The sequence below is a fragment of the Lichenostomus cassidix genome, chromosome 9, assembly GCF_008360975.1.
Source record: "Lichenostomus cassidix isolate B80296 chromosome 9, HeHo_3.0, whole genome shotgun sequence".
Classification (NCBI taxonomy): Eukaryota; Metazoa; Chordata; class Aves; order Passeriformes; family Meliphagidae; genus Lichenostomus; species Lichenostomus cassidix.
The window spans coordinates 9,490,171-9,517,245 of NC_139490.1; the positions used below are offsets into that span (position 1 = coordinate 9,490,171).

The following is a 27,075-nucleotide window of genomic DNA, read 5'->3' on the forward strand; positions in this document are numbered from 1 at the left end:
AAAGAGAAGGGAGGCAGCCCCTTTAGCGCTTGTCCTCACCCCGATCCCAGCCTGGCACCACTGTCTTCCTCCCGACGCGGCAGCCCAACCGCCCACCTTCTGTCCCTGCTCCGGTCCCTGAGTGGAGAGGTGGTGGCATCTCCGCCAGCACCACCACCGCGCTCGCATCCCCCTTCTACCCGCACCCCGGCACGGTGCACCAGGCAGACAGGCGGAGGAGGAGGATGAGGGGGGACCATCGTCAAGCAGCCGGCGCTCGATGGCAGGCAGGATGGGTAGGGAGGCACCTGCAGAAGGATGGGGGGGCTCTGGCGCTGGCAGTATCGCCAGCATCCCTCCCGCTTCCCTGCGCAGGCAGAGGGGGATGGGATGCACTGGGAAGATGGCTGCTCCGCAGCGACCGGCAGCATTGGCGCAAGCACGGCAGGGCTGGGACAGCAGCCAGGCCCCGGGGGGTGCTGCTGGGATGGGGGCCTGGAGGGCACGCGAGGATCAATCCTCCCCCCCTACCCCCTCGCAGGGGGCTGGGGGTCTCCTAGACCCCTGCCAGGTGCTGCTGCACCTGGCACAGCCCCCAGCAGGAAGCCACTGCCCTGGATGGGGAACCCCTACACCTGCACATCGGGACTGGCCTGTCCCCCAGCACTGCCCGGCCACAGTTCCTCTCCCAGCCCCCTGGGCCAGAGTTGCAAGCAGGCTGAAATCGGGGGGTGGGGGGGCCGGCACCCCCCTCAAAGACCCCTGTGACGTGCCTGTCCTTTGGGGCACAGCAGAGTCCTCATGCCAACGCCACAGAGCATGATGCCCAATTCTGACCCCCAGAAGCACCTCGGTGACCCCTCACTGTTCCCCCAACAGAGCTCTGAGACCCTGCTGTAGCCAAAGGAACGACACCAGGCTGTCACCGTGCCAAGGCAGGGGGCAAGAGCTTTTCCTGTCCCCCTCTCCCTCTCCCCCGCCCCCCGCCCCCAGAGAAACAAACACCCCCAGTCCCGGTGGGCATCTGCCCTGGCTGAGGGGCCGGGCGGGGACAGCCCCTTGGCGACTCCTCCTGCCATACCACGGAGGTGAGCTCAGCCGTGGAGCCGAGGCGGGCCGAGCCTGCGGCGTGGGAGCAGCGAGCCGCCCCCGCGCACGGCCCGCCGGCGTCACCGCGCTGGCACGCCACAGGACGGTGACTGATGCACGTGCTATGCCACCTTCCCTCCGGACCCAGCCGCCCTGTGCTGCCCCAAAACCCTCGCCAGCCTGCCCAGGGAAGGAGATGCTGTGGGGATGAGTAGGGACAGCCTCTGTCCCCACAGCCCTGGGCATGGATTTCGGTCGCACTCCTACACGTCGGGTCCTCCTGACCTGCCCAGGCGCAACTGACACCAAAATGATTAGGTACCCTATAAGGGCACAAAAGCCATCGTGCCTTGCCACCTCTGACTCACCTGCCTGCAATTTCCACCCCGCGGGGGGGGTCTCACCACAATGACAACCACTGGATGGGGTGCACTGTCTTCTACCCTCCAGGGTGTGACAGTCACAATGAACACAAGGTGCCCCTCCCGTCTGTGGGGACACCGGAGCTCCCCAGCCCTCTGGGATACCACACTTGGCCCCACATCCCTGAGACCAGCGGCACAGCATCCCCCATGCTCACCACCCCACATAGAGGACCCCAGGAAATGGCAGGTCCCCAAAACAAGCTCCCAGAAGGGGATGGGGCCCCCCACTCACCTCCATCACATCACCCCGCTCACTGTCACAGCCTGCCTGCCACCTTCCTGCCACCTTCCTGGCAGCTGTGTCGCCTGGAAGTGATCTCACTGACTGCAGCAGCAGCAGGGCAGCCGCACCGTCACCCCGGGCTGGCTCGTTTGGCCCTGGCGGGGCCCCGAGGGCGGCCCCAAATTGTGGTGACACACTCCCCAGCCTGGCTGCCACGGCGCAGGTGTGCAGACGCACATACCCACGCGTACCAACACACCCCGCTGCCACCAGAGGCAGGGCTGCCGCCTGCATCCTGCCCGCCTGCGGGATGCTACTGCCACCCAGCTCCCCGGGGACCCTCCCCAGCCCCTCTCTGGAATGCACCACCCCACATACCCCCATACCAGTGGGTGCTTTGCCTCTCTCGGTTCTGGCACCTGATGCTGCTTGGTTGGCTGGATGGAGCAAGAAGGAGGTCTCGGGGGGCCAGCACGGAGGGTTGGTGACCCCCGTGGCAGGGGGGGCCGGGGAGGCCGAGGTGCCAGATTCCTCCTCGCTGCCATCTCTGGGCTCCCAGAGCCTGGCTCCATGGCCTGATCCTGCCCCACAGCACAGAGCATCCCCTGCTCTGAGCCCCTGCATGCAGCAGTGGCTGCGTGGGAGGGAAAGACACGGGCATGTGGGGGAGCCCCCCCATCCCGGCACAACCCCAATCCCCTCCCTAAGCTTCTTTCCTCTGCTAAATCCGCTCCGCAGGTCGATCTGGGGCGGGCTTAGCCTGTCTTGCACCTCCCAGCTCACCAGCATTGGCAGGGGATGGGCAGGAATTGCTGACCCTATAGCTGATCCTCACCTCAGCCCCAAGCTCTCACACCAAGGCAGGGACACAGTGCAGTGTTTTGGGGCACAGACATGCAGAGCAACAGGCCCTGGCACCCACAGCAGCCTGACCACACAGCCCAACCTCAGTGCTGGGGAGGGGGAGAGGGCGGCAGGCTTGAGCCCTGATGCCACTGCCACAGTGGGGACGCTGCCAACCTGCCCCAGTGCAAGGCTGGTTTGTGCCTGCACCAATCTCACCTGGGCCACATGGACAGTGCTGTGGGGGTCCCTTGGCAGTGCCAACCCCAGTGCCACAGCAAGCCATACAGTGTATGTGGGGAAAAACATCAGGGCTTAGGTGACACTGGTCACAGGGTCCCCCTGGGGCCAACTAGGAGAGGTCAGAATGCGTCTCCCAGGCTGGCACCCCCATCTGTCCACCCAGATGCTCCAGATCTGAAAGTTAATGTATGGGAAATCTCCCTGCATCCTGAGTCATGACCCACTCTGCCCAGGCAGGTGGAAGAGCCTTTGTGGACCTACCCCCCAGGTGAGCTTTGCTCCCAGTCCTGCCAGGGAAGGGGGGCACCAGGATGCACCCTGAGCCCTGGGTCCAACAGGCCCCTTCACCCCGGGGTGCTGCCAGCAGTACCCCCATCTCCACCCCAGTACAAGATGGGTCCTTGGGCTGGGCTGCAGCTGGCACAAAACGAGTTTGTCAGGTCTCAGGCCAGATTGGCACAAAGCCACATCCACACAGCAGCATCTCCCCTTTGGGCTGGGAGTGGGAGAGTTGGGATGCCTGGAGGTGCAAGGGGGGATAAAGGCTCAGTCCCCGCAGTTCCCCAGCACCAGAGCAGCGCAGCACCCTGGCCAGACCATTCAGTATTTGCCAGTCATTAGCACTAACTGACAGCACCTAATTAGCCACGCTGCAGCATGAGCAGTGGCCCTCCCCCAGGGCTGCACAGCAAAGGGATGGAACAAGACTTTCTCCTAAGTCTTCTGGTCCTGACAGAGGCTGTGCGTAAAGCAGAGTCTCCTCCTGTCCCCCAAAATCCATACAAGTGGGTAATGCCCCCCAGGATGCATTACCCCTGACAGCTACCATCCCTCATGGGCACAACTGAAGTTGTGTCCAGGTGCTCCAAGGGCAGGATGGGACCTCTCAGGGGGAAACCGAGGAACCGTGTGAAGTCTGGCCTGCAGTTGGCTGGGACAGGCTTGGCTACAAGCTCACAGTGGTTCTTGGTCCAGTGGGGGCTGCTCCTCTGCCCATGAGGGCCCCCGCTTGCCCCGGGGAGGCTGAGTCACAGTAGGACAGAAGGCTGGCAGCTGCCCGAGGAGGAAGAAGGCATCGCCAGCCCCCCAGCCATCCCCACTACACCCCACCCTGCACTAGCAAATACCGGGCTAACAAGGCTCTGGTAGCTCCAGGGGTTGGTAACAGGTTGCACAGCCTGCACAGCCCCCACCCTGCACCCCCAGGCCTCGGCGCGGCCCAACGGGGGATGCGGAAGCTGCTTTTATCCCCCCACTCCCTGCGGGGAGCAGTGGGCTCAGGGCTGGCAGTAGGAGCAGGGCTGCAGCTGAGGATGGGTGTGCAGCACCTGGGGTCTGTCCTGGACCCTCTATCTCAAGGGGTGCCTGGTAGCGCAGACCTGCTCAAAGACACCTCACGATGCAGGTCCTGTTTTTAGGAGACTTTTGCAAAGCCCAGTGCCCAAAAACTTTGTTCAAAGCTTTGTCCTGAGACAGCTCAATAAACAGCTGAGTAAGAGGGGGAATGCACAACCTCCAGAGCCCACAGTACATGGCAAAGGGGACACACTTTGCAGGGTGTTGAGCTGGTGCTGAAGCCCAGCAGCACCGGGGCAACCCGGTATGCCTGCTGCACCAAGTGGCCCAGGGAGGTGAGGGTGTGGGGAAGTGCCGGTACAGAGCTCTGCCCCAGCCTGTCCTGTCCAGACAGCCCAGCCCTGCCACTGCTGCCAGAGACACTGTCCCTGCCTGGGCTCCTCTGGCCACCTCCAAGTCCCCTCCCCAGCTGCTGCTTCACAGTGGGCAAAGAGTCTGACCATGCTGGGAGAAGCCAAGCAGGATTTGCCTGGCGAGGTGGGATCCTTGTCTGGACTGTCAGCACCACCTTACCAGGTTTAACTTGAAACTTTTATTAACAAAAGCAAAATCAACAAAGACCAAAAGTACCCAAACGGTCCTGGACTGTTCAGAAAAAATCCAACACAACACGGCTGGACACAGCCACGGTGCTGCCTGCTGAGCCGGTGGTCAGAGGCTCCCTGCACCGCACTGCTGCTCGGGGTTTCGGCAGCAGCACAAACACCCCGAGGCGCGGGGCTGGCCCCGGAGGACAAGGATCCTCTGTTCAGTGCCACAGCTCCCACGAGCCCAGGGAAGAGGAAGAGCAAAGCTGCCTTTTTTCCAGGGGAAAAAAAAACCACCTTCCCCCAGCTTCCGCTGTGGTTTAGGAGAGTTCAAGGGCACCAGGCACCCACTCACACCAGACCCTGCTGCCTGCTCTGCCCTGGCAGCTGGAGCAGGAGGTCGGGCATGCTGCCGGCCAGGGCTGAGCAGTCCCGCAGTGCCTGGGCGCGAGGGCAGCACCGCAGCTCGCAGTGCTGCGGGGCACGGTGCCAACACACCGGCACAGGCAGGTGCCAACCGGGTAGCACCACAGCGCCGTGCCCTGAACCCCCCTGCCCCTCGTATCACCCCCAAACATGGGGTCGCGCCTCGTTCCTTACCTCTGCGCTCACCGGCACTGCCACCGCATCCTGCGCCGGGTCTGCAGCGTCACCGGAGGGCAAGGACGGGCACGGCGGGACTCCAGACAGCCGGCATGCCAGGAGAGACGCGCCCGCACACCTGCCGGGGCGGGGTGCGAGGATCGACGCCGGGGACGTCCGGGACGCGGCTGGGATCACCCCCGGGGCAGCGGGCACCGGGCAGGGAGTGCGGCCTCACACCCGGGCGGACCTCCTGCGGCTCGGGCGGTGTGCCGGGGTCCGCGTGCCGGGGTTGCCGCCGGGGTGCTCCTGCTCCCCCGGGTAGAGCTCGCCCTCCTCCTGCACCGCGCCCCGGGCCTCCCCCTCCTCCTGCCGACCCCGCCGCACCCACCAGCGGGCGCGGGCCGGGGGGCTCGCCGCGTCCCGCCGACCCCCGCCGCGCTCCTGCTGCGCCCGCCGGGCCAGGCCCTGCTCCTGCCGGACCTTGGGGCCGTGCTCCTGCACCCCCCGCACCGCGCCCCGCGCCCGCCGCGCCCCGGGGCTGCCGCCCGCCGCCGCCTCCTCTGCGCCCCGCGCCCGCCGCCGCGCCCGCGCCGCCCCCCGCTCCCGGGGCCGCCGCGGCTCCGCACCCGGCTTGGGGCTGCTGAGGGCGGTGACGGGCCCGGGCCGCTCGCCCCACTCCTGCAGGCTCGTCCGCTCGCCCAGCGGCACCCAGTGCCACCGGCCTGTTCCCCCGCCGCCCCTCGGTTCCCCGCCGCCGCCGCTGGCCACCAGTTCCTGGCCGCGGGGCAGCGCTCCCAGCCCCGCCTCCTGCACGCCGCGGGTGAAACCCCCCTGTTCCTGCACGCCCGGGGCCACCCCGCCGCCCTCCGGCACCGCCGGGCTCAGCCCCCCGCCCTCCGGCACCCCCGGCGCCCCGCTCGCCCCCTGCCCCCGGATGGTGCACGCGGTGGAGGGCCCCGCCCCGGCCCCGCACGCTGGGGAAGCCCCCCCGCGCCGCGCCCCTGGAGCTCCGGAGCTCCGGCTCCGCCGCCCCTTCCTCCCCTCCTGCCCCCCCGCCTCCTCCTGCCGCCGCCGCCGGGAGCCCGGACAGCCCCCGACCCGCCCCCGGTCCCGCTCTTAAAGGCGCCGCCCCGCCGCTTTACGTAACGGCGAGGGTGAGGACGGACGGACGGACAGACGGATAGATAGATGGATGAGCAGCGGGGTGCGGGGATGGACGCACGGACAGACAGACTCACCCCGGAACAGCGCCAGGCCCCGGAACCGATCCGCTGCCCCGGGGACGCGGGCTGCCCTGCGCTGCCCAAATCCCTGCTCCCAGGTGAGTTGGAAGGGGCTGTTCCCCGTTCCCGCTGCCCCGGCGGGGCTGGCGCTGCCCAGCCGCAGCAGGGCTACCGCAGCCCCGGCCCGGCCTCTCGGGACGCTTTGCACAGTTACCGCAGGGAGAGAGCCCTGCCAGGCGCGGGCAGGAGCTGCGGGAAACGACGTGTTTCCAACAAGTAAATCATCCCCGGGGGAAGAGGAGGGACCAGAGCTGTGCCGGGACAGCCCATAAAGCTCGAGCTGGGCTCCTGGAGAAGCTGCCACTCACCCCCAATATTCGTCTGGCGATGATGTGGTGTTTGTAAAGCAGGAGGCGAGACTGGCCTGAGGGAGGGGGGAAGGACAGCAGCGCGAAACTGAGCACGTTTAAATATAGGGCCCCAGACCTGTGGGGTCACACCTGAGCAGGCCTCTGGGGCTGAGGAGGCAGCTCCTGCCCTCCCAGAGCTCTAAGAATGTATTGCATCTGCACCTTGGCTCAGGGGACCTCAGGGGACCTCTAGGCAGAAGGTGCTGGGGCCTTCGTGAGGCACAGCCACCCACAAGCCTGTCCAGCCACCTTCTCAGCAGCAGAGACCTGCAAAGCCATGGCCAGGGGGAAATCTGGTATTTCATCCTTCTCACACCGTTCACCCCCACACTGCAGGCTTTTCAGAGCCAATGCTGTGACAGACATGGTCACAGGTAGGACATGGCCATGAAAGGAGGGGAAGGCCTGGGGCCTTGCAGATGCTGCTCCTCCTTATCAGAGTCCTTATTGCAGTTGGCTGTGATGGGGCAGGACTCAGCTGAGCAGCACCACGAAGTTCAGATTTGCTACTGCACATCAACAAGGCAGTACTGGAGCTGTCACGTGCCAGCCCTGACAGAGCAGGACAACAGCCTCTCTGCAGCTGCCCAAGCCCACCCCAGGCCACAACAGCATCATGGCTTTGCAAGAAGTCACAAGAGAAGGTGAGTGTTCAAGCTTCAAAATCTTTATTAAAGCAGACAGCAGGTAATCCAGAACCCCACAAGAGAAGCTGAGTGTTCAAGCTTCAAAAATACTTTATTCAAGCAAACAGCAGGTAATCCAGAAACAGTTCAGCACCCCACAGCAGTCAGATGCCAGCACTGAGCAAGGCATCCCAACATCCTAGTAGTCATGGCTGTGCTGCCTAGCCAGGAGACAAGCTTTGTCTTTTGTCTCTCTCTGCTGGCTATAAAGCACAAGATTAAGTCTGACATCAAGATGCATGCAAACACTACAGTGAGGACTCCCAGACAGCAGCTCTTAGATGCCATCCAGAGAAATGTCCCTAGGAAACACTAACACAGACAGGGCTGTAGGAAGTTAGAGAGTTAACAGAGGTTAAGGAAGAGCAACAAGTTGCACAAGCCTGGGCATCAGGTTTCTATGAGACCGCTGAAAATCCAGCCCTCCAAGCTAGTGAGCACTGATCTCAGTAACTAGGCTGGGGGCCGGTCCTTGCCCATTCCTTGTGGAACTCCAGCTGAACTATGTTCTTTCCCTCAAGGACTACTGCTAGGGCTCAGGTCACTTGCTCAGGTTATGTTTAAATGCCAGATCAAACTGCAGAGCTTAGGTTAAAACTAAGCTGCAATGCCAGATCAAACTGCATAGTACGGGGCTTGCAACAGCCATTGGGAACAGGCAGCACAGTTTAGCGGGTGTCACACATCAGCAGTGCTCAGCTTCAGGTCACACAGCACAGCGGCACCATTAGAAAGCTGCCACTAATTTTCCCCCCTCCACACAACACCCGAGGGGAAAAGACTGGAATTTCCAGGCAGAACTGGAGAGCAAGCAGCTTCCCATGCACACACACCAGCACCCTCCCAGTGCCACAGCAGGCCAGCCTCTCAAAGTGTTACCTGTACCCATTCAGAGCAGTGACCAGAGCCCTCCAGACAGCTGTCAGCCCCAAGCCCTACATTCATCTTTAATTCCTCAGGTCTTTGTAACTGATTTGAAGGAAGTTCACTACACCACAGAGCACACAGTCTAACTAGCCTAGTTTCCACTAAACATTCAAGCACCACTCCCATGACTGGAGGCAGGAAGCCAATTCAAGACGGCACAGCTATTTGAAACAGTTCAGCCTATGGAGAAGGAAGAGTCTAAGGACGTACATAACAGACTGAAGTTTGTATCTGCATCACCACAGGAGAGTGAAAAAATAGGACTGCAGGAAATTAATCCATGTTAGATACTAACCATCAAGCTTCGCAGATGACATTGCGTGATAAGCATAGAACAATTATGGGAAACACTGTCCCCGATAATTACGTACACCCATAGTGCAACATATGGAGGTCACTGCCTCCGATATAACACTGTGGTAGGCAAAAACTACCTTGTTCTTTACACATTATGGGAGACACTGCCCCCGATAATGTCAGTTAGGTTTCATGATACATAAGGTACTGGAAGTTTGCAGGAAGCTGCCATTTAAAAATCGTGCCAATGCCTAATCTGAGGTACAAGGAGAGTTTGTGTGTGTTGCCACAGGTGGAACTAGGGCTACACAGCAAGGCCCTCTGCTGGGGCCGGGGCCAGGAAGGAAGCTGTGCTCCCTGTGAGAGCACACAGCATTCCAGAAAGGGGGGCAGGAAAAAGTCTGAAGCCCACAGAGGGGCACAGACCCTGCAAGGAAGCCAAATTTCTAGTATTGGAATTTCCACCCAGGTTTTGAGCATTTCAAGGATTACTCTGGAGCACAACCTGGAGACTCACTACCAGGTTTGCACCTTCAAGTTTCTTCCAGAGGGGTGTTTTTGCCATATAAAGCTTAACTGCTAGTTTTCCAAAACTTTTTGAGGGGTTTGTTTTGATTATTTTAAATGCAAAGTTCCAGTATCATGTTTGATTGTAATAGCAGATGCTGCTTTATTCAAAAACGACAGTATAACTGTCATAATTATGGAAGGCACTGCTTCCGATAATTATCTTCTATAAAAAAACACCATTTATAGTGAACACTGTCACTGATAAATAAATAAAGAAATAAATATCTCAGTGCCAAACAAGAGCCATCCTGCAAAATGACATCAGTCAAACAGGGTTTGGCCAGCAAGAGACTCGATTTCACACAAGGCCCCTGAGCAGCAAGGTCTGAAGCGTCAGTCTAAAGCCATTTCTCAAGGCTGCACGACTTTCTGAAGTGCCAGTTGGGGGTATAAAGGGGACATTGGATAATCTTTGGGTCATTTTCCCTGGGTATTGATACCTGCCTTGGCAGAAGCAAGTCTCCAGGATGTCACTGGGATGCTGTTGAGTAAAGGCAGGCTGGGCACTTCAGAGCTTGCTGATAAACCAGCACTTGCGGGCTATTACTACATTGCTTAATTTTTGAAGTGCAGCTCTCTGCAGCTTCCTGACAGAGAAGGGATCCTCATTAGAAGTGTTCAGAGGAATCCATTCCCTGTTTTGTCAATAGGTTTAGGTGGCCAACAATTAAAAAGCCTGAATAGATGAGGTACCTCCCCACTCAAGGTACCAGTTCAGGAGACACCTGAGCTCTTAGTTCCCAAGTACACTGGAGGCAGGAAACCCCATGAACAGCTGTACATGACTGGTTTGGACTGTGGTTAGATGGGAGCCTGGTCAGAGGAGACTTCATGGTAATCTTAGTACTGCTTTAAACCTGCCTCCTGTGAATTTGTCAAGGCGAGATTTAAATTTTATGCACAGCTTTGGTCAGAAAAGTTTTGCTGCCACAATATCTACAGGAAAGTAATGCCATGTTAGGGAGCGGGTTTTCACTTAGGTTTCAGGGGGTTTTGGTTAGGTTTCACAATATATAAGGTACTGGAAGTTTGCAGGAAGCTGCCATTTAAAAATCATGCCAATGCCTAATCTGAGATACAGGGAGTGTGAAACTAGATCTACACAGCAAGGCCCTCTGCTGGGGCTGGGGCCAGGAAGGAAGTTGTGCTCCCCGCGAGAGCACACAGCTCTCCTGTACCTTAGATGAGTAATCCAGGTGTCTGCTGTGTCTAGATTTCGTTGTCTGTATTCCAGATATCGCCCACTAAAGCATTGGCCGCCCCTTTAATGGTCCAGGTCGCCAGGGCCAGCTGCTCTTTCAGCTTGTCCACGTCCACGCTGTCCTTGTTGACTACCAGCTGCTCCAGGTTCTCCAGCAGACTCTGCAGGGTGTGGGAGCCTTTGCCGAAGAAGATGTGGCGGAAGGGAGCATCTTTTGGTGAGAGGAATGGGGAGAGGAAGTCGTACTCCACCTGAGTAGAGGTGCAAATTTAGGGTTATACTCTTGCCTCCTAAGTTTTTCTTTCCTTATCTGCCCCAACACAAGCTGCCAACCTCTGATCCCCACTCAGCCCTTTCCCACAGCATCTCTGCAAGGGCCAGACCCTCTCTTGAGAGCAAGCACAGAACTCTGTCATGCTTCCACTATGCAAGTGAAGAGACACCAGTCTGCACAGTGCCCATGACCCCTTAAGGGAAAGGCCCATCCCAGCCAGCACTCTCTTCCTTTGTGAAGGAAGAAAAACCAGTTGAAGATACCCACCTTCATCATCCTGTCATTCAGGGCTCTGCGGACAATCCTGTTTTCCCTGTCACTGTTTGTGATGTCTCTTCTCAGTGCATCTGCAGCTCGCTGGAAGTCTCCACGGGCAAAATACAGCCAGTTCAAGGTCAGCCCCAGTTCCTGCAAGGGAGGAGCTGTTAGCAAACCTGATTTTCTTCTTTTGCTGCTCTCTTACCAAAAGAAAGTGTTGGGATTTTTTTTTTTTTGCCAGTTTAGCCAAGTAGCAGAACGAGTTCCTGGCATGCTCTTCTGAGGTCACTCCCTACCCACAGTTTCTCGCAGACTTTCAGCAGAGGTGCAAATTAGATGCAAAGCTGCACTATGATGTGAATGCTAACCAGAAGAGAAACTGTTCACATCCACTTCCTCAAGAGCTCACCACAGCCAGATTAGCTGAATCTGTCTGCCACAGCTACTCTGCTTGCACTGCTCCCTAAAGAACATCAATTCCAGCCACACTTTGCTACTCTTATGTCTAAAGGGGGAAGATATCCATCTGGCTGTATCCACTGGCACAGGGCCTTATCAGCACATGGCCTGGTGACCATCAGGGGTTTGATGAACTCAGAATCCTTCTTACCTTCACATAGGAATCGAAGGGCACGAGCTTCTCCTGGAATGAAAGCAATTCCTCGCTATATCTATCAAAGTCCAGGAAGAGCTCATGATCATGGGTCAGCCTGAGAGCTACTTGTCCAGCAACTTCTGCAGCAGTACGCATCAGAGCATACAACTTGTCAGTTCTCTTCTTCAGGTTAAACAAAGTGTCTTGAGTAGTGCCCAAAAAGGGATATTCATCCCCTTCCTGCAAGAAAGAAGGTACTGAAGTTAGCCAAAAAGGTTTTGCCAGTTAGATTTTTTTCATTCCCTACCACAGGTTACTTGTTACTTCCACCACATCTCATCTCCCCATGCTGCTAAGGAGCGAAGCCTCAAGCAGCAAAACTTTAAAGCAGTGGGAAGGGAATGGAGGTCCTGCATCTCATCCCTCACAGCTTCCAGCGATCAGCAGGATGTTCTGCTGGTTACTTTGACCTGAAGACACACAGACCTACCTTTACCCCCTCAGAGTTCACTGCAGAAGTGCAGGTGGGCAAATCTCATCACCCGGTCTGGTATGTGCTTGCAGCACCATCCAACCCTTCCTGTCAGGGTAACTCAAGTGTTTTTGTGAAGCAAGTCTGACACTATTGAAGCCCAAGCATTCCTAAGAGAGGGAGCTGCTATCACTAAGGCTCCCAGCTGCACACATGCAGTAACAGGGCAGGCTGCTGGGCTGATGTCACCCCCAAACTGCAGCAGCAGACTTGAACAGTCTGAGGTAGTACTTGCTCTGGGCAATGATACTGCTTCCACAAGGCCCTCTGCTTGCTGACCAGCAGGCTGTAGTACAGTCTTTAACTGATGCAGCAACAGTTTGACATATTTCTACTGCTTTTTGCTTCTGATTCATTTGACATCTGAGCCTCCAGAAAAGCAAGTGACCCTTCTCCCAAAAAAACCACAAGTATTCAGTACTTTGGAACAGAGACTGTAGGCCAGCCTTGTCCCAGGAGCAGCCTTGACAGCAAGTAGTGCCGTCAGGTCCAGAGGCTGCACCTCTTCCCTCTGAGAGGCCCTTGCAAGGACAGTGAGCTTGGGACAGCACCCTGTGCTCTGCTATCCTGGAGAGCCGATGTCCTTACAGCACTCTGCATGGAATGAGCACACCAGGCAAGCACACATTACTTACATTGTAGAAACCAAAGGAAACCACTGGGATTCCTGAGTAGGCCAGAAAAGGGAATGCTGCATTATCCAGGTCAAGGGGAACGCTGTAGAAGATAAGCACTGAATTGTTACCAGCTGGTTTGGGCACCCCAGGAGAAAAGCTACAAGCTCTACAGTTGAAGCTCTGAGCCAACTGGACTACTTTATCTAGACAAGACTGAAGGAGTCCCAACCAAATCCCTGGACCTACTTGTCCATTCCCTGCCACTGGACTTGGCACAAGGCTGTTCTTGTCCTGCAGCAATGTGACTGTGCCTCAGCCAGCTTGGGGCAGCACAGTTAGTGCTGTACTGTTCAAGCTTGCTTCTGACCCCACGTCAGAAGGTAGAACCCACCCCAGACAGCAGTATGACACTCAAGCAGAATCCATATGGTTTGCTCCTTTATGGAGATCTGCTTTCCCAAAGAGGTGGATGACAATACTTACACTCTCTTTACCCAGTCTGAGCCAACTCTGCTATACAGGTATCCCGAATCCTTTATGGGGTCCTCTACCTGCACAGAGATGAGAGTCACTACACTTGTTCTGACCTCTGCTTGGGCTTCCAGGTCCATCCTGGAGCTTACACTGTTGTGCAGATGCCAGTCACATGCTCCCCTGACCTTCCTCCACACAGACATCTCCCACTGAACTGTGGCATTTGCTGATTTTTAGATCCTGCATGAGCTACAATTCCCAGAGCCCAGCTGATTTCAGACAGAGCCCTTCAGAATATCCCAGGTTTTCTCTTAAATGGGTCTTTCTCCTCAAAAAGTGTCATGTGGGAAAGTGACCCAGCACAGCTCTGCTTTCAGTTCCTCCTTAAAACCACAGTCACCTTGATCAGAACAAGGCCCTTCAACTCACCCTCTTCAAAGTTGCCTCCAGCAAGGAGTACAGCAAGGGGCTAGCAGAAATCTTCACATGTCTGGAGCCTGCAAAAAATGAGAACTGTGTTTGACATACTGGCACAATCAGCCACTACTGCTAGAGCTGCCCACCCCTGATCTACAGCTACAGTTGCCAAAGAATCTTCAACAGACACAGGACAGTCTACTGGGATTTCACAGAGCTGACTCCTCATGGCTTAGGCTGCATCAGCCTCCCCGCTTCAATGACAGCAGGAGAATAAATGGAGTCATGCCACTCTTCAGCCAAACATCCACCAGCCCCCTCTGGCACAGCCCCCATTCCTACAGGTTTAGGGATGTCTGTTCAAGCTATTCTAGTCCCACTCAATTTCAAGAAACTCGAAGAGTAGCAGGTTACCCAGGACTGCAGTATCCAGGTTGATGTAGGCGAAGGCTTTGGCATGCAGTGTGGTGGAGTATCCCTAAAACAAAACAAGTATTTTAATAAGATGAGCAGTAGCAGCCCGACACCATGATGTTTAATCCACAGGAACAACTGCACAGCCATCCTGTAGAATTCTATTAAACAAACAATACCTCCAGCCACTCAGTAGCACCCACAGCTCCATACTCTCCCGCACTCCAGCTAGCAAAGATAATGCTGCGCCGTGGTTTGTAGTCATCTGTAAAGAGAGAGAGACTGAGATGTCTGCCCTTCCCCCATGGAGATGCAGATTAGCACTGCGGGCCTGGGATGATGGATTGCCCACTCCTGAGACAGCACTGCTGCAGAGAAATGTGCACACTGCATGGACATTGTACCCTGCCCCCACGGGCTGCAGAACTGCGCAGGAGAACAATGCTGTCTGCATTTCCACCCGGTTTTGTTTAGCTGCCTGAGCCCAAAATTAACCCTAAAGACAAATGTGCTCACACTAAGTGCCACCATGCAATCCCCACTGCTCCAGCTAGTCAGACACTTCAGTGTTTTCCCACCTTCAGGCCTGGCTGTTCAACAGACAGCTCAAGTTTAAGGTTTGCGTCATGTGTTATCCAAGGACACTCTTGTATTTGAGCCATACCAGATACAGGCAGGAAGTCCCTTGGAAGTGAGTGCTCACTGCAGACAAGTTGTATTGGACAAGAAACAGCTTCTCTGAAGCTTTATCAGATTCCCTACATCTTCTAAAGGATTGGTTTGCAACTGTGCACTCCAGTGTTAACACATACAGAACTAGACCTGCATCACCTCCCACCCTCATGCTTTTGTTCACAAATATTTACCATTTTTCACCATGTCTGAGATCACACGGGCAAGTTCCAGCAAGATGGCAGTGCCAACACCAGCCTTGGCTGCTCCTGGGCCCCAGGAGTCTCTCTGGGCTCCAAGCACAACATACCGATCTGTAAAGGAGACAAGATCGTGACCTGAGCTGCAAGCTTCAGGTTGCAAACATCATGTATCAAAAGAGCAGCTTTCAGTTTGTCTACTAGGAAGAGAGTCTGCAGTCGGATCGCTGAATCTGGCACACTGAGCACTTTCATTTAGTCTTTCCCTGGCAGCATGGTTCAGATTTCTCTTTGAGCCTCAGCAGAAGGCTTTGGTTCTGCTAAGAAAGTGGTTGTCTGTCTGGGAACATCTGTCACATTCCAGTGACCACAGAAGAGGAAGGGTTCCTCTCAAGACTGAGCCACAATGCACCTGCTGTTACCTGGTTCTTCAAATCCTTTGATGACACCAAAGATGTTCAGAATCTTCCTGTCCACCATAACGTTCTTCACAATCAGTTTTACTGTCATCTTGTTGGTGTCGCTCACTGTCACCTTACATCCCATGACACTAGATGTCCAATCTGGAAGGCATTTTTCTCCATCCATTTTTCTGAGAGAAAAAGAAAGATCATTTGAACTCATTATCCAGCTCTGACCTCATTTAGCTACTGTGTGAAAAAAGCACACCTGCAAGTGCAGATGCAACCTTGTTCAGGGCCTGCCTAGAAAGAGCTTGAAGTTCTGTACCACTAATTATGCAGGGAGGGGTAGAATGCAGAGGCCAAGAGGAATCAAACACTAGATTAAATTCAATCTTTAAGACATGAGACACAGACACAAGTGATGTTTCTCCAGCCAGTTCCAGAACATGCTCCCTGCCACACACAGCAGAGAGCAGCAGAGAGCTCCCTGGCTTACAGCACCTCAACACCACCCTCACTCCCTCAAGAGGCCACAGCAGCTCAGCCTGCAAGACAGGAGAAACAGTTACCTGAACAGTGTGGCTGCTGCTTGGCTAGAGATAGTCTGAACAGGAATGTGAGGTAGTCCAGAAGATTCCACTGGTGGGAACTGGGTGTGGTTGAAAGATGGGAAGCCTGGGGTGAAAGGATCTCCAGTTCCAAGGTGGGCCTGTGAGAAACAAGAGGAGTCCTCAAGTCTCACCAGAGTCCAACAGTTTGCACCTATGCAAGGACACTTCTGAGCCAGAGGCCTGCAAGACTGCCCCAGGCTGCAGCCCAGAGCCAGAGAGGTTCACGAGAACAAACAGGAGAGCAGTTGCATACTTACATGTCCAAAGGGGACAAGTGAACCTGTGCCCTTGTCATCTGAGGAGTCCAGGTACATCAGGGCACCAACTGCTCCTTCCTCTCTGGCATTTGCAACCTGCAGCAAAAAGAAACATTAACTGCACATGTGCACTGCAAGCAAGGGGAGTCCAGGCAAGTACATGGAGTAGTGATGTGAAGGGCTGGACTCCTTGATGCCAAACTCCACAACAGATTTTAATAGCTACCTGACAGTGACAGATACACAAGCCAGCTGAATCCTAGCAGCTCAGCCCTACTCCAGGCAAACTGTGTCTAACAAGCTTTTGAACAGTTAGGACACACCACAGTGTCTCAGCCTATGATTCCTTCTACTCATACTTGCTCCTCAGAGCAGCTTAAAATTCAATGTTATTTGATTTTGATTATGGTCCATCTGTTTTCCCAAGATGAAGTTAGTCTCAAGACAAGCAGCTACTGGAGGCTCATATTCACATGGAAAATGGAGGCAGAGTAGACCATCCAGGTCCCTGTTTAACACACCTACAACACAGCTGCCTCTGGTATACCACTGGTACAAACACTCTTGCAAGGCTAGATGCCAGTCTGAGAAGTAGGAATGGGATTGGAGAACCAGTGACCACCCTTTTTGGAAGCACTTTCCAGCACTGCTTGAGTCAGATGCCTGCAGACAGACTGAGTCCAACTGCAAAGGGTCCTGTGCCCCAGCCCCCCAGGAGCACCCATCTGAGGGGCAGCTCTGGGTCATACCTGGAACAGGCTTGCATACAGAAGCATTTGGATCCTTTAGGCTGCTTGGCTATTTAGTTCTATTCCCCATAGAGGGAACACTACAGCAGCATGCAAGGCCACCAGCTGGGCACACAATGCCAGCACTGCCACTTGGTCCAAGGGAACAGTCAGCAAGGGCCCAAGTGACACACTGCAGCCAAGCCTTGAAAGTGTCTGGCTGCAGCAGCAAGAGATGCCCTAGAGGCAAGGCTGTCCTGCTTCTGGCAGCCTTAGGACTCTATCTACTGATATTAGCCAGCTCTGCATCCTGGAGCTCCCAGGCTGCCTCCCTCTGCCTCCCAGCCCCACCACTCCAGAGGCCTGGTTGTTCCAGCAAACTGCTGAAGGCCAAGGAGAATGGCACCATGAGTGGTGACAAGCTCTGCTCAGCCTCAGTGTCCAGACCTGCATGTGGAGCCTTAGTGCAAACAAGCAAGACCAGACCAGCAGGAACAATCCTATGTACATGAGTTCTACAGACATGAAGAAAGACACACTTCTGTGCCTCAAAGAGTAGGAAGCATAGCTTCCTGTTCCCAAGTCTGGCCAGGCTTTGGGGAAGACACTGCTTACCTTCTCAGCAAGGGTTATTTTTCCAGCTCTGAAGATGATAATAGATTCATTCATTAGAACACCCATATTTCGTATCTTCTGAAAATCCTCTTTCCGTCCATAGTTCACATAGATGGGTTTACCCTGGAACAGAAATACTGGTTATGAGTGCAGCAGTCCTATGTCAGTAAGATACCTGGAACAGCCTACAGAGTCACTGTAACAGTGACTCCTGTTAACAGCAGGGAGCTGAAGCTCAGCAATGTAAACTGATCCCATGCACCATGCCCGCTCGAGCAGCACTTCTGCCAACGTTCCTGTCTGGATTCCAGAGGCAAAGTTTACAGTTATTTCTGCATCTTGCTGCAGTAATAATACTATGTGGGCCCACTCCTCTCCTGACCCTCACCACCCCCAGCTCTCTTAACTGGGAAGGGCTTTAGACGCTCCATATCTTAAAGGGACGTATTTTGGACATATTTTGGTGAGTGTGCAAACACATTTCCAGGATCCTCCTGGAGTCACTTACAGAAACTGTGTCACTCTTGCTGTATGCCACATATGCATCAGGACTGTCCAATAAAACTTCCGAACCATCTTCTACAGTAAACACTTGGTTGTTGCTACTGTTAAAAGTAGAGAGACAGCATTATACCCTTTCACACAAGAATGTAATCAACTCAGTATTCTGAGTCAGTCTTCTGACTGTATTCGGTCTGTGCTCTAACAATTCTGATCAAGTCAACAGGACCTGAAACAGGCAGAGTCTGCCACTACTTCCATGCAAGAATCTCTGGAGTTGGTCAGAGACATTAATGAAGGCTTATTTCTAAGACAAGTAGCAGAAAGAATCTCTGCTTCCAAGTCTCTCAGTCACCTCCTAAGAGAAGCTAAGCAAATTCATTTCCTCTGACAAAAAGAGGCAAGTAAGACATTGAGGATATGAGCTGACACTGAGGATATGAGCTGTCAGACCACCCACTGCCTATTCATACCCTCCTGAGCTACTGGAGGAGCCACTGCCAGGTGTGCAAGCCTGTCTGGGTGACAAGACAAAGTTGCCTGTGCTAGCAGTTTTAGACATAGGGAATCTGCCCTTCAGCTGAGTTTTCACTCAAGTTTGTTTTCTCTCTACTTCCTAAGCATAGTTGGAGGAAACACCTGCCTCAGGAAACATCCAGAGTGCTGCTATTATCAGACCCTCTGGATTTAGAAAGCCTGCGAAGAGGCAGGAGCAGCTATTGTTGCTAGATTAAGGTTGTCTTTGGACAGTAGTACCTGGCTCACAATTTTCACAACATTTTAAGCAGAAATCACATGTTTGCTCCAGACTACAAGCATCCATGCTATATGGAAGAAATGTGCAGCTCTTCATTAACATACCTGCCTTTATCCTGCAGCCTAATGTAGTGCTCATCGTTCCACACATCATCCAAGCGGAAGCTGGTGAACTGGTCATGAATGTAGATGGCAGTGCTCTCATCTTCAACCTTGCCAGCTTCAAAAGAACTCTTACCTTCTCTTTGCCTGCAGGTAACAGATAAATGTATAGCTTAGGCTACAGCACCAGGTTGCGCTGCAGCCTGCAAAGCCGTTTAAGCCTGTGTTCAACACACACCACTCTACATCACCTGCAAGGCCCTTGTTCTGCAAAGGAGCTCGAGTTCTGCTCACAGGCTGTGCCTCTCTCAAAGCTCTAGCTGAGCTTTCTGGAACTGTTACCTCAGGTTGGCCTCAAGACGAGCAGGTGACAGTTTAGCTGACAACATGTTTCTGAGTTCAGGCCAGTATAAGACACGTGGTCCAGGAACCTCTTCCTCCTCTGTTCCATCCTCCGATAAGTAAGATGCAGTAGGTGTCATCTCACAGTTGCCACTTCCATCCAGACACCTGTTAACTCTCTGCATTCGTCCACGATAACTCAAGTAGCCGATCAGAAACCCTGTGGATAGGACAGGTGTTTCTTTGTGCTGCAGAAAGATGACTGAACCAGCCCCCCACCACATAGCTTCAGGGTTAAGATGCATCTCTGCTCTCACACCATTTTTGACAAGCTGGCTTACCCAAGGACAGACAGAAATATGCAGCCTGACATTTTGCCTGAGCTGTCATGTTTTAAGTGGCACTGTAAATCTGATCTTGCACTTGGCAGAGTCCCTCCAGCACTACTTGGGAAGGAGAATGCTCACTTTAGGCCAATGGCAGTGTTAAAACCCTTATGAGTACTGAAGGCTTTACTCATCTGTTGACCCACATCTCTACAGGAGTGTTAGGAGTTAAGAGAGGGAAAACCAAAACTTCCACATGGACCAGTTTTCCCTTTTGCTAAGTCACAGTTCCACTGTTCAACACCACAATTCTTTGTGCCAATGCTGTACCGTTAAGTCTGAGCCAGACATACTTAGTGACAAGTGGCTGCAGCCTGGATCCCAGTTGTTGAATTATCTCCCAAAACAATACAGATTCAAATGTAACAGCCTCAGATTACATTCAATACCAAAGTCCACTTCATGCAGTTGCCTCCCACCCTTCCTTACCAATCAAAAGGAGGAGGACAGCTGCCATGACTATGAAGCAGAGATTCTTGCCGTTCCTCCGTGGAGGAGGCATGCTGGCATGCAGGTGCTCTGGTCTCGCAATTTCCCCTCCTTCCTCATCATCAGCAGCCAGCTTCATCTCCACGTGGCTGTTGTCTCCATCCACTTGCCGGGCAATGCTGAAGCGTGTGTATGATGTTGGCTCGCCACCGAACTGTGTGGAAAGGCAGTCATGTGATGGAACAGTTGGCTACACCAGCCTGCAGTCCTTGCAGCCAGCTGCACTTGTGCTCCAACCCAAACACTGCTTGTCCACCTGCAGCTGCTCCAGTGCAGCCAGAGTTTGGTCTGCCAGTAAGTCAAGCTGGATGCTTTAAACTCAGTTAAGACTCAGACCCACTCAGGGTCTCCAGAGGCTATTTAGATTCCATTTACTCTGCACAAGTGTGGAGCCACACTGATCAGAGTCTAGCCTGGAGTCTGTTACAGATATGAAGCAGCCAATGGCATTGGTATTTCCCACATGACCCCATGGCTGAGGCTGATTCAAGCAGAAACTCCTGGTCTTAATCAGCAGACCACAGATCTCACTTGAATGTATACAATTTGCACTTTGATGAAGACAGAGGAAAGGGAAGGCAACCGTCCAGAGCTGTGCCTTTGAGCCACATCCATTTTGATGTAAATACTCTCATCCAGCACCTGGATAATTTTGTATTAAACTGCCAAAGGCTACCCTTAAATTACACTCTCGGTAGTATTACAAAGCAGCTAGGCTGAAGAGAGATGACCCGTGGGCATCTTGCTACCTCAGCTAACATGAAAGCTGAGGCTACACCTCCTGCACCCACCAAGAACTGGCACCGTTTGACAGGTTTTCACCCGTGCCCAAGCAGAGCTTCCAGTCTGGAGCTCACTTTTCTAAACAGGTGCAAGGCACAGCCCAGCCCCCCACAGAACAGCAGCCCATGCACAGGGCAGCTGCTCAGATTAACTCAATTCCAGGCATAGCCAGGCACTGGCTGAACCACTCAGCTTCCATTAGAGACGCTGAAATTGCCTGCAGCTATGGTTGTGCTGGGGAGTGGAGTGAGACTGGCTAAAAGGCCAAAGGAATAGCTTTGGGAGCAGCACTCCTGCAGCCCTCTCCTCTGTACTGGAGAAGCAGCTGATGACAAGCACGCAAGCCCTGTTACAACCTCAGTGGCTCATCCACAGTTCTCAGCTCACTCTCAAACTACATGTCAGTGGCTGGAAGTGAAGAGACCAGATACCTGCTTGCTTAGGCAAAAGAAACCAATGTCATTTCAGACCTGCAGTTCCACTCTGGCCCACGCTACCCACAATGAGGTGGCTGCCTACTCACATTTTGGAAAGGGCAACGCTGCAGTCTGTCTCCCTGCTCAGCGGCTCCATAGCTTGGCTTCCCTCACACTTGAGGCATGTCCTCACACAGGGGACATGCCCCAACCCCACACATCCTCCATTCTTGTTCAGAGACCAAACCACCACTAGCAGTCCTAGCCTCGGGCCATTTCACAATCCAAGCTCTCTAGGACCAGCAGGCTTGGCTGAACAAGTTCAGAAGTATCTCCTCCTGCACATTTGTTTCAAGTATAGGTTGCTTTCAAAAGCTGGACTTTGTGGTTGAATTCCCACCCCCCAAGTAACAATAGAACACATGTTGATTGTCCCACTAGGCATTTGAACGGCTTCCTCAGCAGCACTTCCTTCTGCAACTTTGTTCATGGCCTGCCCCCCCTTTCTTACTTGCTTTCTGAGAGACCCGACACACGATAACAGTTAATGATAACCCTCCCAGCACTGAACCGCTTCCTTATCGTGTCATTGCAGTGACATTTGGCTCACCACCCACACAGCAGCACCTACTCTGCTTTGGATTCATCATCTTCTCTGATACTAGTAAGTAGTGTTAGTTTTTTTAATAAATATGGCTCACTACTGATCAAATATAACTCATACTGTTCCATCAACACAGCCACCTGTTGCACAGGGTAGCTATATTCAATTCTACAATCTGTGTATGTTCAAAAAGATAACAAACGACATGGAAAAATAAAAAAAGAATATTATACAACCTCATACATGGATGTTGTTGAACCTTTCTTCTGCAGTATCATCAGCCCACCAAGAGACAAACAGCATTGGGGTACTATGTCTTACCAAGTTAGAGATTGCTGCTCTGGCATGGTCCATTGCCTTCTGAACAGATGTAAACCAACTTCACCCAAGCCCTGGAAGTTCAGAATAAAACCAGTCAAATTAGGCTGTTCCACTGCCACTACGTTACCGATCTGAGGTCAGTCACTGCCATGCACTGCTTGCCCATGGACTTTCTGGGCATGCTTCTACGTAAGTCACTATGTTAGTGAACCTATATCAACCCTGAACGCAACATAAAAGTTCCCACGGAAATTACAAGATCCAATGAACACATCAGCTCTTTCTGTTGAACTCTGGGCATAGTGGCAGGTGTACAGATGAGGAGGAATACAGCCTCCAATGTCTAAGTTGAGCCAAGGGTCTTATTAATGACAGGGACACCTCCAATCAGGGAGTGCTGGCAACAGGCATTTACTCAACTGTGATAAGAGATTCCAGATATCTAAGGTTCCTGGGGTCTGTCTCAATGACAGGAAGAGAGAAACAGCACAAGGCCATAAGGCAAAGCAGCACTAGTTCTAACCCCAAAAAAGCATTTCTGATAGGAACATCTGTCCTACATGGCTATGTTCTCTACCACTTTATGAAGGCAATTTCTGTTTTGAAAAGTCTCCGAAAATCACTAAGAGCATCTCTCCAAAACAATTTCAGCAACTTTTAAAATTCCAACTTCTCTGTAAACAGCATACATATCTGAAAGGTAAATTGTAACTGATTTACTTCTCCAATTCTTCCTGAAAAAGGTTTGTAATTTAGCGAGTGACTAGACAAGTGCTGAGGTTGGGAGCAAGCACCCTGAGTATGCCCTCAAGCAGCACTGCTAAGAAGTGGCTCTGGTTTTCAGGTGCACGTGGATTAGCTCTACACCCGGGAGCTCTGCAAGGTTTTATTTGGAGATCAAAGGTTCACAGTGGCCGTTGCTCATTTCACCTTTTATTTAGGGCACACATGAGCCCTAAATACACATGGAGAACACATGGAGATGAAACCCCGACAGATTTGAGAAGCCCTTCCCAAGGGACAACCCGAGGCCGCCGGCTCCTACCAGGGCAGAGTGCACTGAGCATATGGAGGATTTGCTAAAAGCAAACCCGGGAAGAGGCAGGGAAGCACAAAGGGCAGAGATGCTGACCGGGTGCACGATGCCTCCAGGAGCCCCTCCGGCCAGGCCCCAGTCTTTCAGAAATAAGGCAAGAACAGAAAAAAGAGAGAAAAGCGAGCGCGCTTGAGCGCTCGCCCCGCGGCGCCGGGCGGCCTCGATAATGGCGAGCAGGGCCCGGCTGCGGCCGGCCAGATAAGCGGCGCGGGCGGTACACTAGCGGCCGGGGGCACGGCTGCTCTGTGCCCGCCGTGGGAGACGTGCGGAGCCGCGGCGGCGGCGGGGCCGCGCTTCTATCAAGGTCAGCGGGCACTGCCGCATGCGGCGCGCCCGCGTGCTTCCCGCAGGGGCTCTGGCGGCTGCCGCTGCTCCTTCGGCGCCGCCGGCGCGGCTCCGGCGCCGCCTCCCTCCCGCCTTCCGTCAGTCTGTCTGTCTGTCTGCTCCTCCGTCCCTCCCTCCCGCACCCTGGCCTTCCGCTCCCGCCCGTGCCGCAGCCCCGCGCTCGCTCACCCGCAGCCGCTCCGCCGCCGCGCCGGGCTCCACTGCAGTGCCGTTTTGCGACGGCGCTTTCGCCCTATCTCCGCACAGCCTCCGCGGCCCCGCCTCCCGAGCGTTCCCGCCCTCTGTCGCCACGCTCCAGACTTCCGTGGGCACGTCCGCGCAGCCCAGCGAAGGGATCGGGCATGTGGCCGCTCTGTGCCTGCCTGGCTCTGCTGCGGGCAGGGAACGGAAGGAAGCCTAGAATCGTAGAAGAGACCTCCAAGATCATCCAGTCCAATCATCAACCCAGCACCACCGCTGTAACCTCTAAACCACTGAACCGTGTGACCCAGCACCAGATCCAGGCATCTCTTAAACACCTCCAGGGATGGTGACTCCATCACCTCTTAGGCAACCTATTCCAGTGGTGCCTCATCACTCTAAAAGTGAAAAAAAATTCTAATACCTAATCTGAATCTCCCATCTCAGCTAAAGGCTATTTTCTCTAGTCCTCTCCCTGTAGGCATGGTAGAAGACAGTGGTCCCCACCTCACTACAACCTTTTTTCCTTTATAAAGAATGAAGCCGCATGCTTTATAAGTTGCCTTTGGATATCCTTGGTAGAGTGGAGGAGCTGCTTGCTGAGCAGCATGTGTTTCACTGGGTGCACACCACTGAGTCCCAGTTTCCCCACAGGAAGGGCTGGAAGCAGGGCAGGGAGATGAGGTTAACATCTCTTCGTGGGAAGGCATGCTTGTACTGCAGTACCAGAAGGAGCGGGTCACAGATTCAGCATTCCCATCCTCTCAGCATTTTGAGGGATGAGGGCAGGAAAAACATTTTCCTCCCTGGGTGGTGCAAACCAAACACAGGACTTGCTCTGGTTTGGGAAGCTCTCAGCATCCTCAGGTCCCAGCAAGTCACACGTGCTCAGGGCTGCCTTTTTAGACCTGAATGCACAGAGACACCCAAGGTGCCTTTCATTTGTGTTGGGCTGCAGAGATTGCTATTGTATTTGTATGATGGAAAACATGGCAGGTGGTAGAGTTCCAGTGCCTGTAGAATGTAAACACAGGAAGTATGGACAGCCCACATCAGGCCATGAGCTGCCTTTGGGCCAGCATGAGAGAAGGTCAGTGCTTCCAGTCTCAGTCCTTCAGCTCAGGGAAGCATGTCAGAACTAGGGAACACTTCAAGGTTTCTGTGTGCGCATGTTTTGCAGTGCTGTGCTCATTTGTCCCATGCTCATTAGAAAAATAAATCAGTAGGCCTGGATTATTGCCTCAAATCCTCTCCCAGGAAAGAAGGATGGGAGCAGAAAGTTTGTCGTTTGGTAGAACACATGATTGCAAAGAGGATTATGTTTGGTGAAAAGCAATACATTCCTGCGCTGATAAAGGGGGGATTAACTAGACCTGAAATTCGACGCGGCTGTCTGGAGACAAGTCTGTAAAGCGTCTCTCAGGCAAGACGTGCTGGTGGACCTGCCAGTTCTGTTTACTAGAGGACGTTTGAGGCAGGCTCCAATGCTCAGGCTCTCTCTTCTCCAGTATCATCCGTCACCGGTTGTGGTGATGCCAGTCATGGGAGGGAAAACTGTTGTCACCCAGCATGTGACTGACCCGTGGGACATGGTGCTGGTGGGTGCCTTGGTGGAAGCCCAAGGTGTAAGAGGAAGGAGTTGAGATCAGTCCTGCAGCCTGAATCCTCTGATTGTTTCTCACCGCAACAGTCTGGATGCAGCTTGCTGCTTAGGCAAATGTAACCTGGGGAAAGCAGTCCCAGCTCTGCCCTGGTTTTTGTGTTCCTCCTGGGCTCCCTCCACCAAGCCCTCACCTTCTGGCAGTGCCTTTACCCGTGCACACCGTGCCAGGCGCAGGGCTGCGATTCCACACTGAGGTCCCGCCAAAGGAGGGACACCTGCAGGAGAGCTCAGGCTCGGGACGTTCCCTGGAGGAATGCCGCAATGCAAGCAAGGAAGGCAGATTTATTCCTCCTCGTGGCCTCTGTTCATTGTGCCTCCCTTCCGGCTATAGCAGGGGAGGTGCTGCGCCGCGCCGCGCCAGCCCCAACCTGCCCTGGCAGAAATTTGCTGCAGGTGCTTTCCGTTCCCACTTGCAGCACGCGTGTGCTGAGCAGTCAGTTCCCCATTTCTACACGTGCCAGGAAAAAGAGAATAAAGCTGACATTCTAGAAACTCACATATTTTTGCGCCTCAGCTGGTGTTGGCAGTGAAATACCTTAAAATGAGGGTTAAAAGGCAATGTGGTGCCTGTGAGCAGTGGAGCACCACCCTTCACCTTGCAGGTGACTGGGAGTTGGCTGGCTATTGGTGCTTATCGGTGCTTGGTGGCTGCTGCCACCTCCCTCAAGGGCACCTCTTGTTCCCACAGCCGGGCCTGTACTACTGGTGATGCTGAGCCCAGGTGCTCAGGCTGCCCAGCCCGGCCAAAAATTTTTGCATGGAGCAGAGATAGCAAAAGCTGGGAAATGGATGGAGGAAAGAGGATGTAGGATTAGTAACTGCTGACTTCTGATCTGTCTTCCCAGCAACAGGGTGTTCCTCTTCATTGTGGCTTGGCTTGGCTTGGCTATTTTAGGAGATGTCCTTGTGTCCTCTGAACTGGGGGGCTTATGAGTCCCTCTGACTCGACTCAAATGACTCTGCATTGTTTTGTGCAGTATCTCATGATGTGACAGTGTCCTTCCTCTGGGATTAATGTTGAGAACATGAGATCAAAATGTGGGAAGGAAGATACAGTTTCACTTCAGTTTTGCAGTGTGGCTGACCCTCCTGTGACCAGTTGCCCACCCCATGTTGTGAGGCAATGAAAAAGCAGCTAAAAGACCTGCAGCTCTGAGGTTAGCTCAGTTGATTAGAACATGGTGCTAGTAATGCCAAGGTTGTGGCTCTGATCCCCTCATGGGCCATTCACTTAAGGGTTGGATTTGGTGATCCTTGTTGGTCTCTCCCAGTTCAGAATATTCTCTGAAAAGCTGCTTTGCCAGCAGCTTATCAAGAACAGTGTTGTGAGGTGACTTGGACACTTCTATGGCAAGAAATACTGCAACTAACATGACTCTTCAGTCTGGAAGGGGTGGAAAAGCCAAGAACCAAGTGCTGGAGTGTGGTGCTAAATTGGA

At 53.9% G+C, this 27,075-nt stretch overlaps 3 protein-coding genes across 10 annotated transcripts in view; 1 reads left to right on the plus strand and 2 right to left on the minus strand.

Moving 5' to 3' along the window:
• The window catches only part of TNK2 (tyrosine kinase non receptor 2), a 21,568-nt gene extending 15,042 nt beyond the window's left edge, over positions 1-6,526 (minus strand). Inside the window, exon 1 of one of the 4 annotated variants that reach the window (XM_085069352.1) lies at positions 6,509-6,526. Coding sequence is in view for 1 of the 4 variants with exons in the window: in XM_085069349.1 (XP_084925475.1) it covers positions 40-239 (200 nt within the window). In the remaining 3 variants the exon portion in view is untranslated. Of the gene's footprint in view, positions 1-39; positions 288-5,285; positions 5,408-6,508 lie in introns of those variants that run through there. The other 3 variants (XM_085069350.1, XM_085069351.1, XM_085069349.1) reach the window with 3 other exon arrangements.
• LOC146433235 (keratinocyte proline-rich protein) lies at positions 5,148-18,241 on the plus strand. Of its 4 annotated transcripts, none has more exons than XM_085069357.1 (3): positions 5,148-6,591; positions 7,240-7,277; positions 7,375-18,241. In XM_085069357.1, exon 1 carries the CDS (start codon positions 5,262-5,264, stop codon positions 6,414-6,416), a length of 1,155 nt encoding a protein of 384 aa, XP_084925483.1. In that variant the 5' UTR covers positions 5,148-5,261; the 3' UTR covers positions 6,417-6,591; positions 7,240-7,277; positions 7,375-18,241. The 4 variants fall into 4 exon arrangements, with proteins under 4 accessions (XP_084925483.1, XP_084925485.1, XP_084925481.1 ...); XM_085069359.1 differs by lacking the exon at positions 7,240-7,277 and having other exon boundaries at positions 7,357-7,547; positions 12,024-18,241; XM_085069355.1 differs by lacking the exon at positions 7,240-7,277 and having other exon boundaries at positions 7,357-18,241.
• Positions 7,555-24,072, minus strand: TFRC (transferrin receptor). Of its 2 annotated transcripts, none has more exons than XM_085069354.1 (19): positions 23,962-24,072; positions 22,353-22,423; positions 20,169-20,382; positions 19,354-19,573; positions 19,015-19,158; positions 18,161-18,257; positions 17,653-17,775; positions 16,310-16,405; positions 16,011-16,150; positions 15,460-15,629; positions 15,032-15,151; positions 14,345-14,430; positions 14,166-14,229; positions 13,764-13,831; positions 13,344-13,411; positions 12,879-12,960; positions 11,727-11,951; positions 11,126-11,266; positions 7,555-10,835 (listed from the first exon to the last, which is right to left on the minus strand). In XM_085069354.1, exons 2-19 carry the CDS (start codon positions 22,383-22,385, stop codon positions 10,593-10,595), a joined length of 2,334 nt encoding a protein of 777 aa, XP_084925480.1. In that variant the 5' UTR covers positions 22,386-22,423; positions 23,962-24,072; the 3' UTR covers positions 7,555-10,592. The 2 variants fall into 2 exon arrangements, with proteins under 2 accessions (XP_084925480.1, XP_084925479.1); XM_085069353.1 differs by having other exon boundaries at positions 13,344-13,407; positions 13,760-13,831.
• Positions 24,073-27,075: the final 3,003 nt, after the last annotated feature.

Coding starts and splice junctions, on each gene's coding strand:
- LOC146433235 (XM_085069357.1), top strand. CDS start 5,262: ATGGGGTCGCGCCTCGTTCCTTACCTCTGCGCTCACCGGCACTGCCAC.
- TFRC (XM_085069354.1), bottom strand. CDS start 22,385: ATGGACCATGCCAGAGCAGCAATCTCTAACTTG. Junction 20,383..22,352: donor GAGCAGCAATCTCTAACTTG/GTAAGACATAGT, acceptor CTTTCCACACAG/TTCGGTGGCGAGCCAACATC. Junction 11,267..11,726: donor CCTTCGATTCCTATGTGAAG/GTAAGAAGGATT, acceptor CCTCCCTTGCAG/GAACTGGGGCTGACCTTGAA.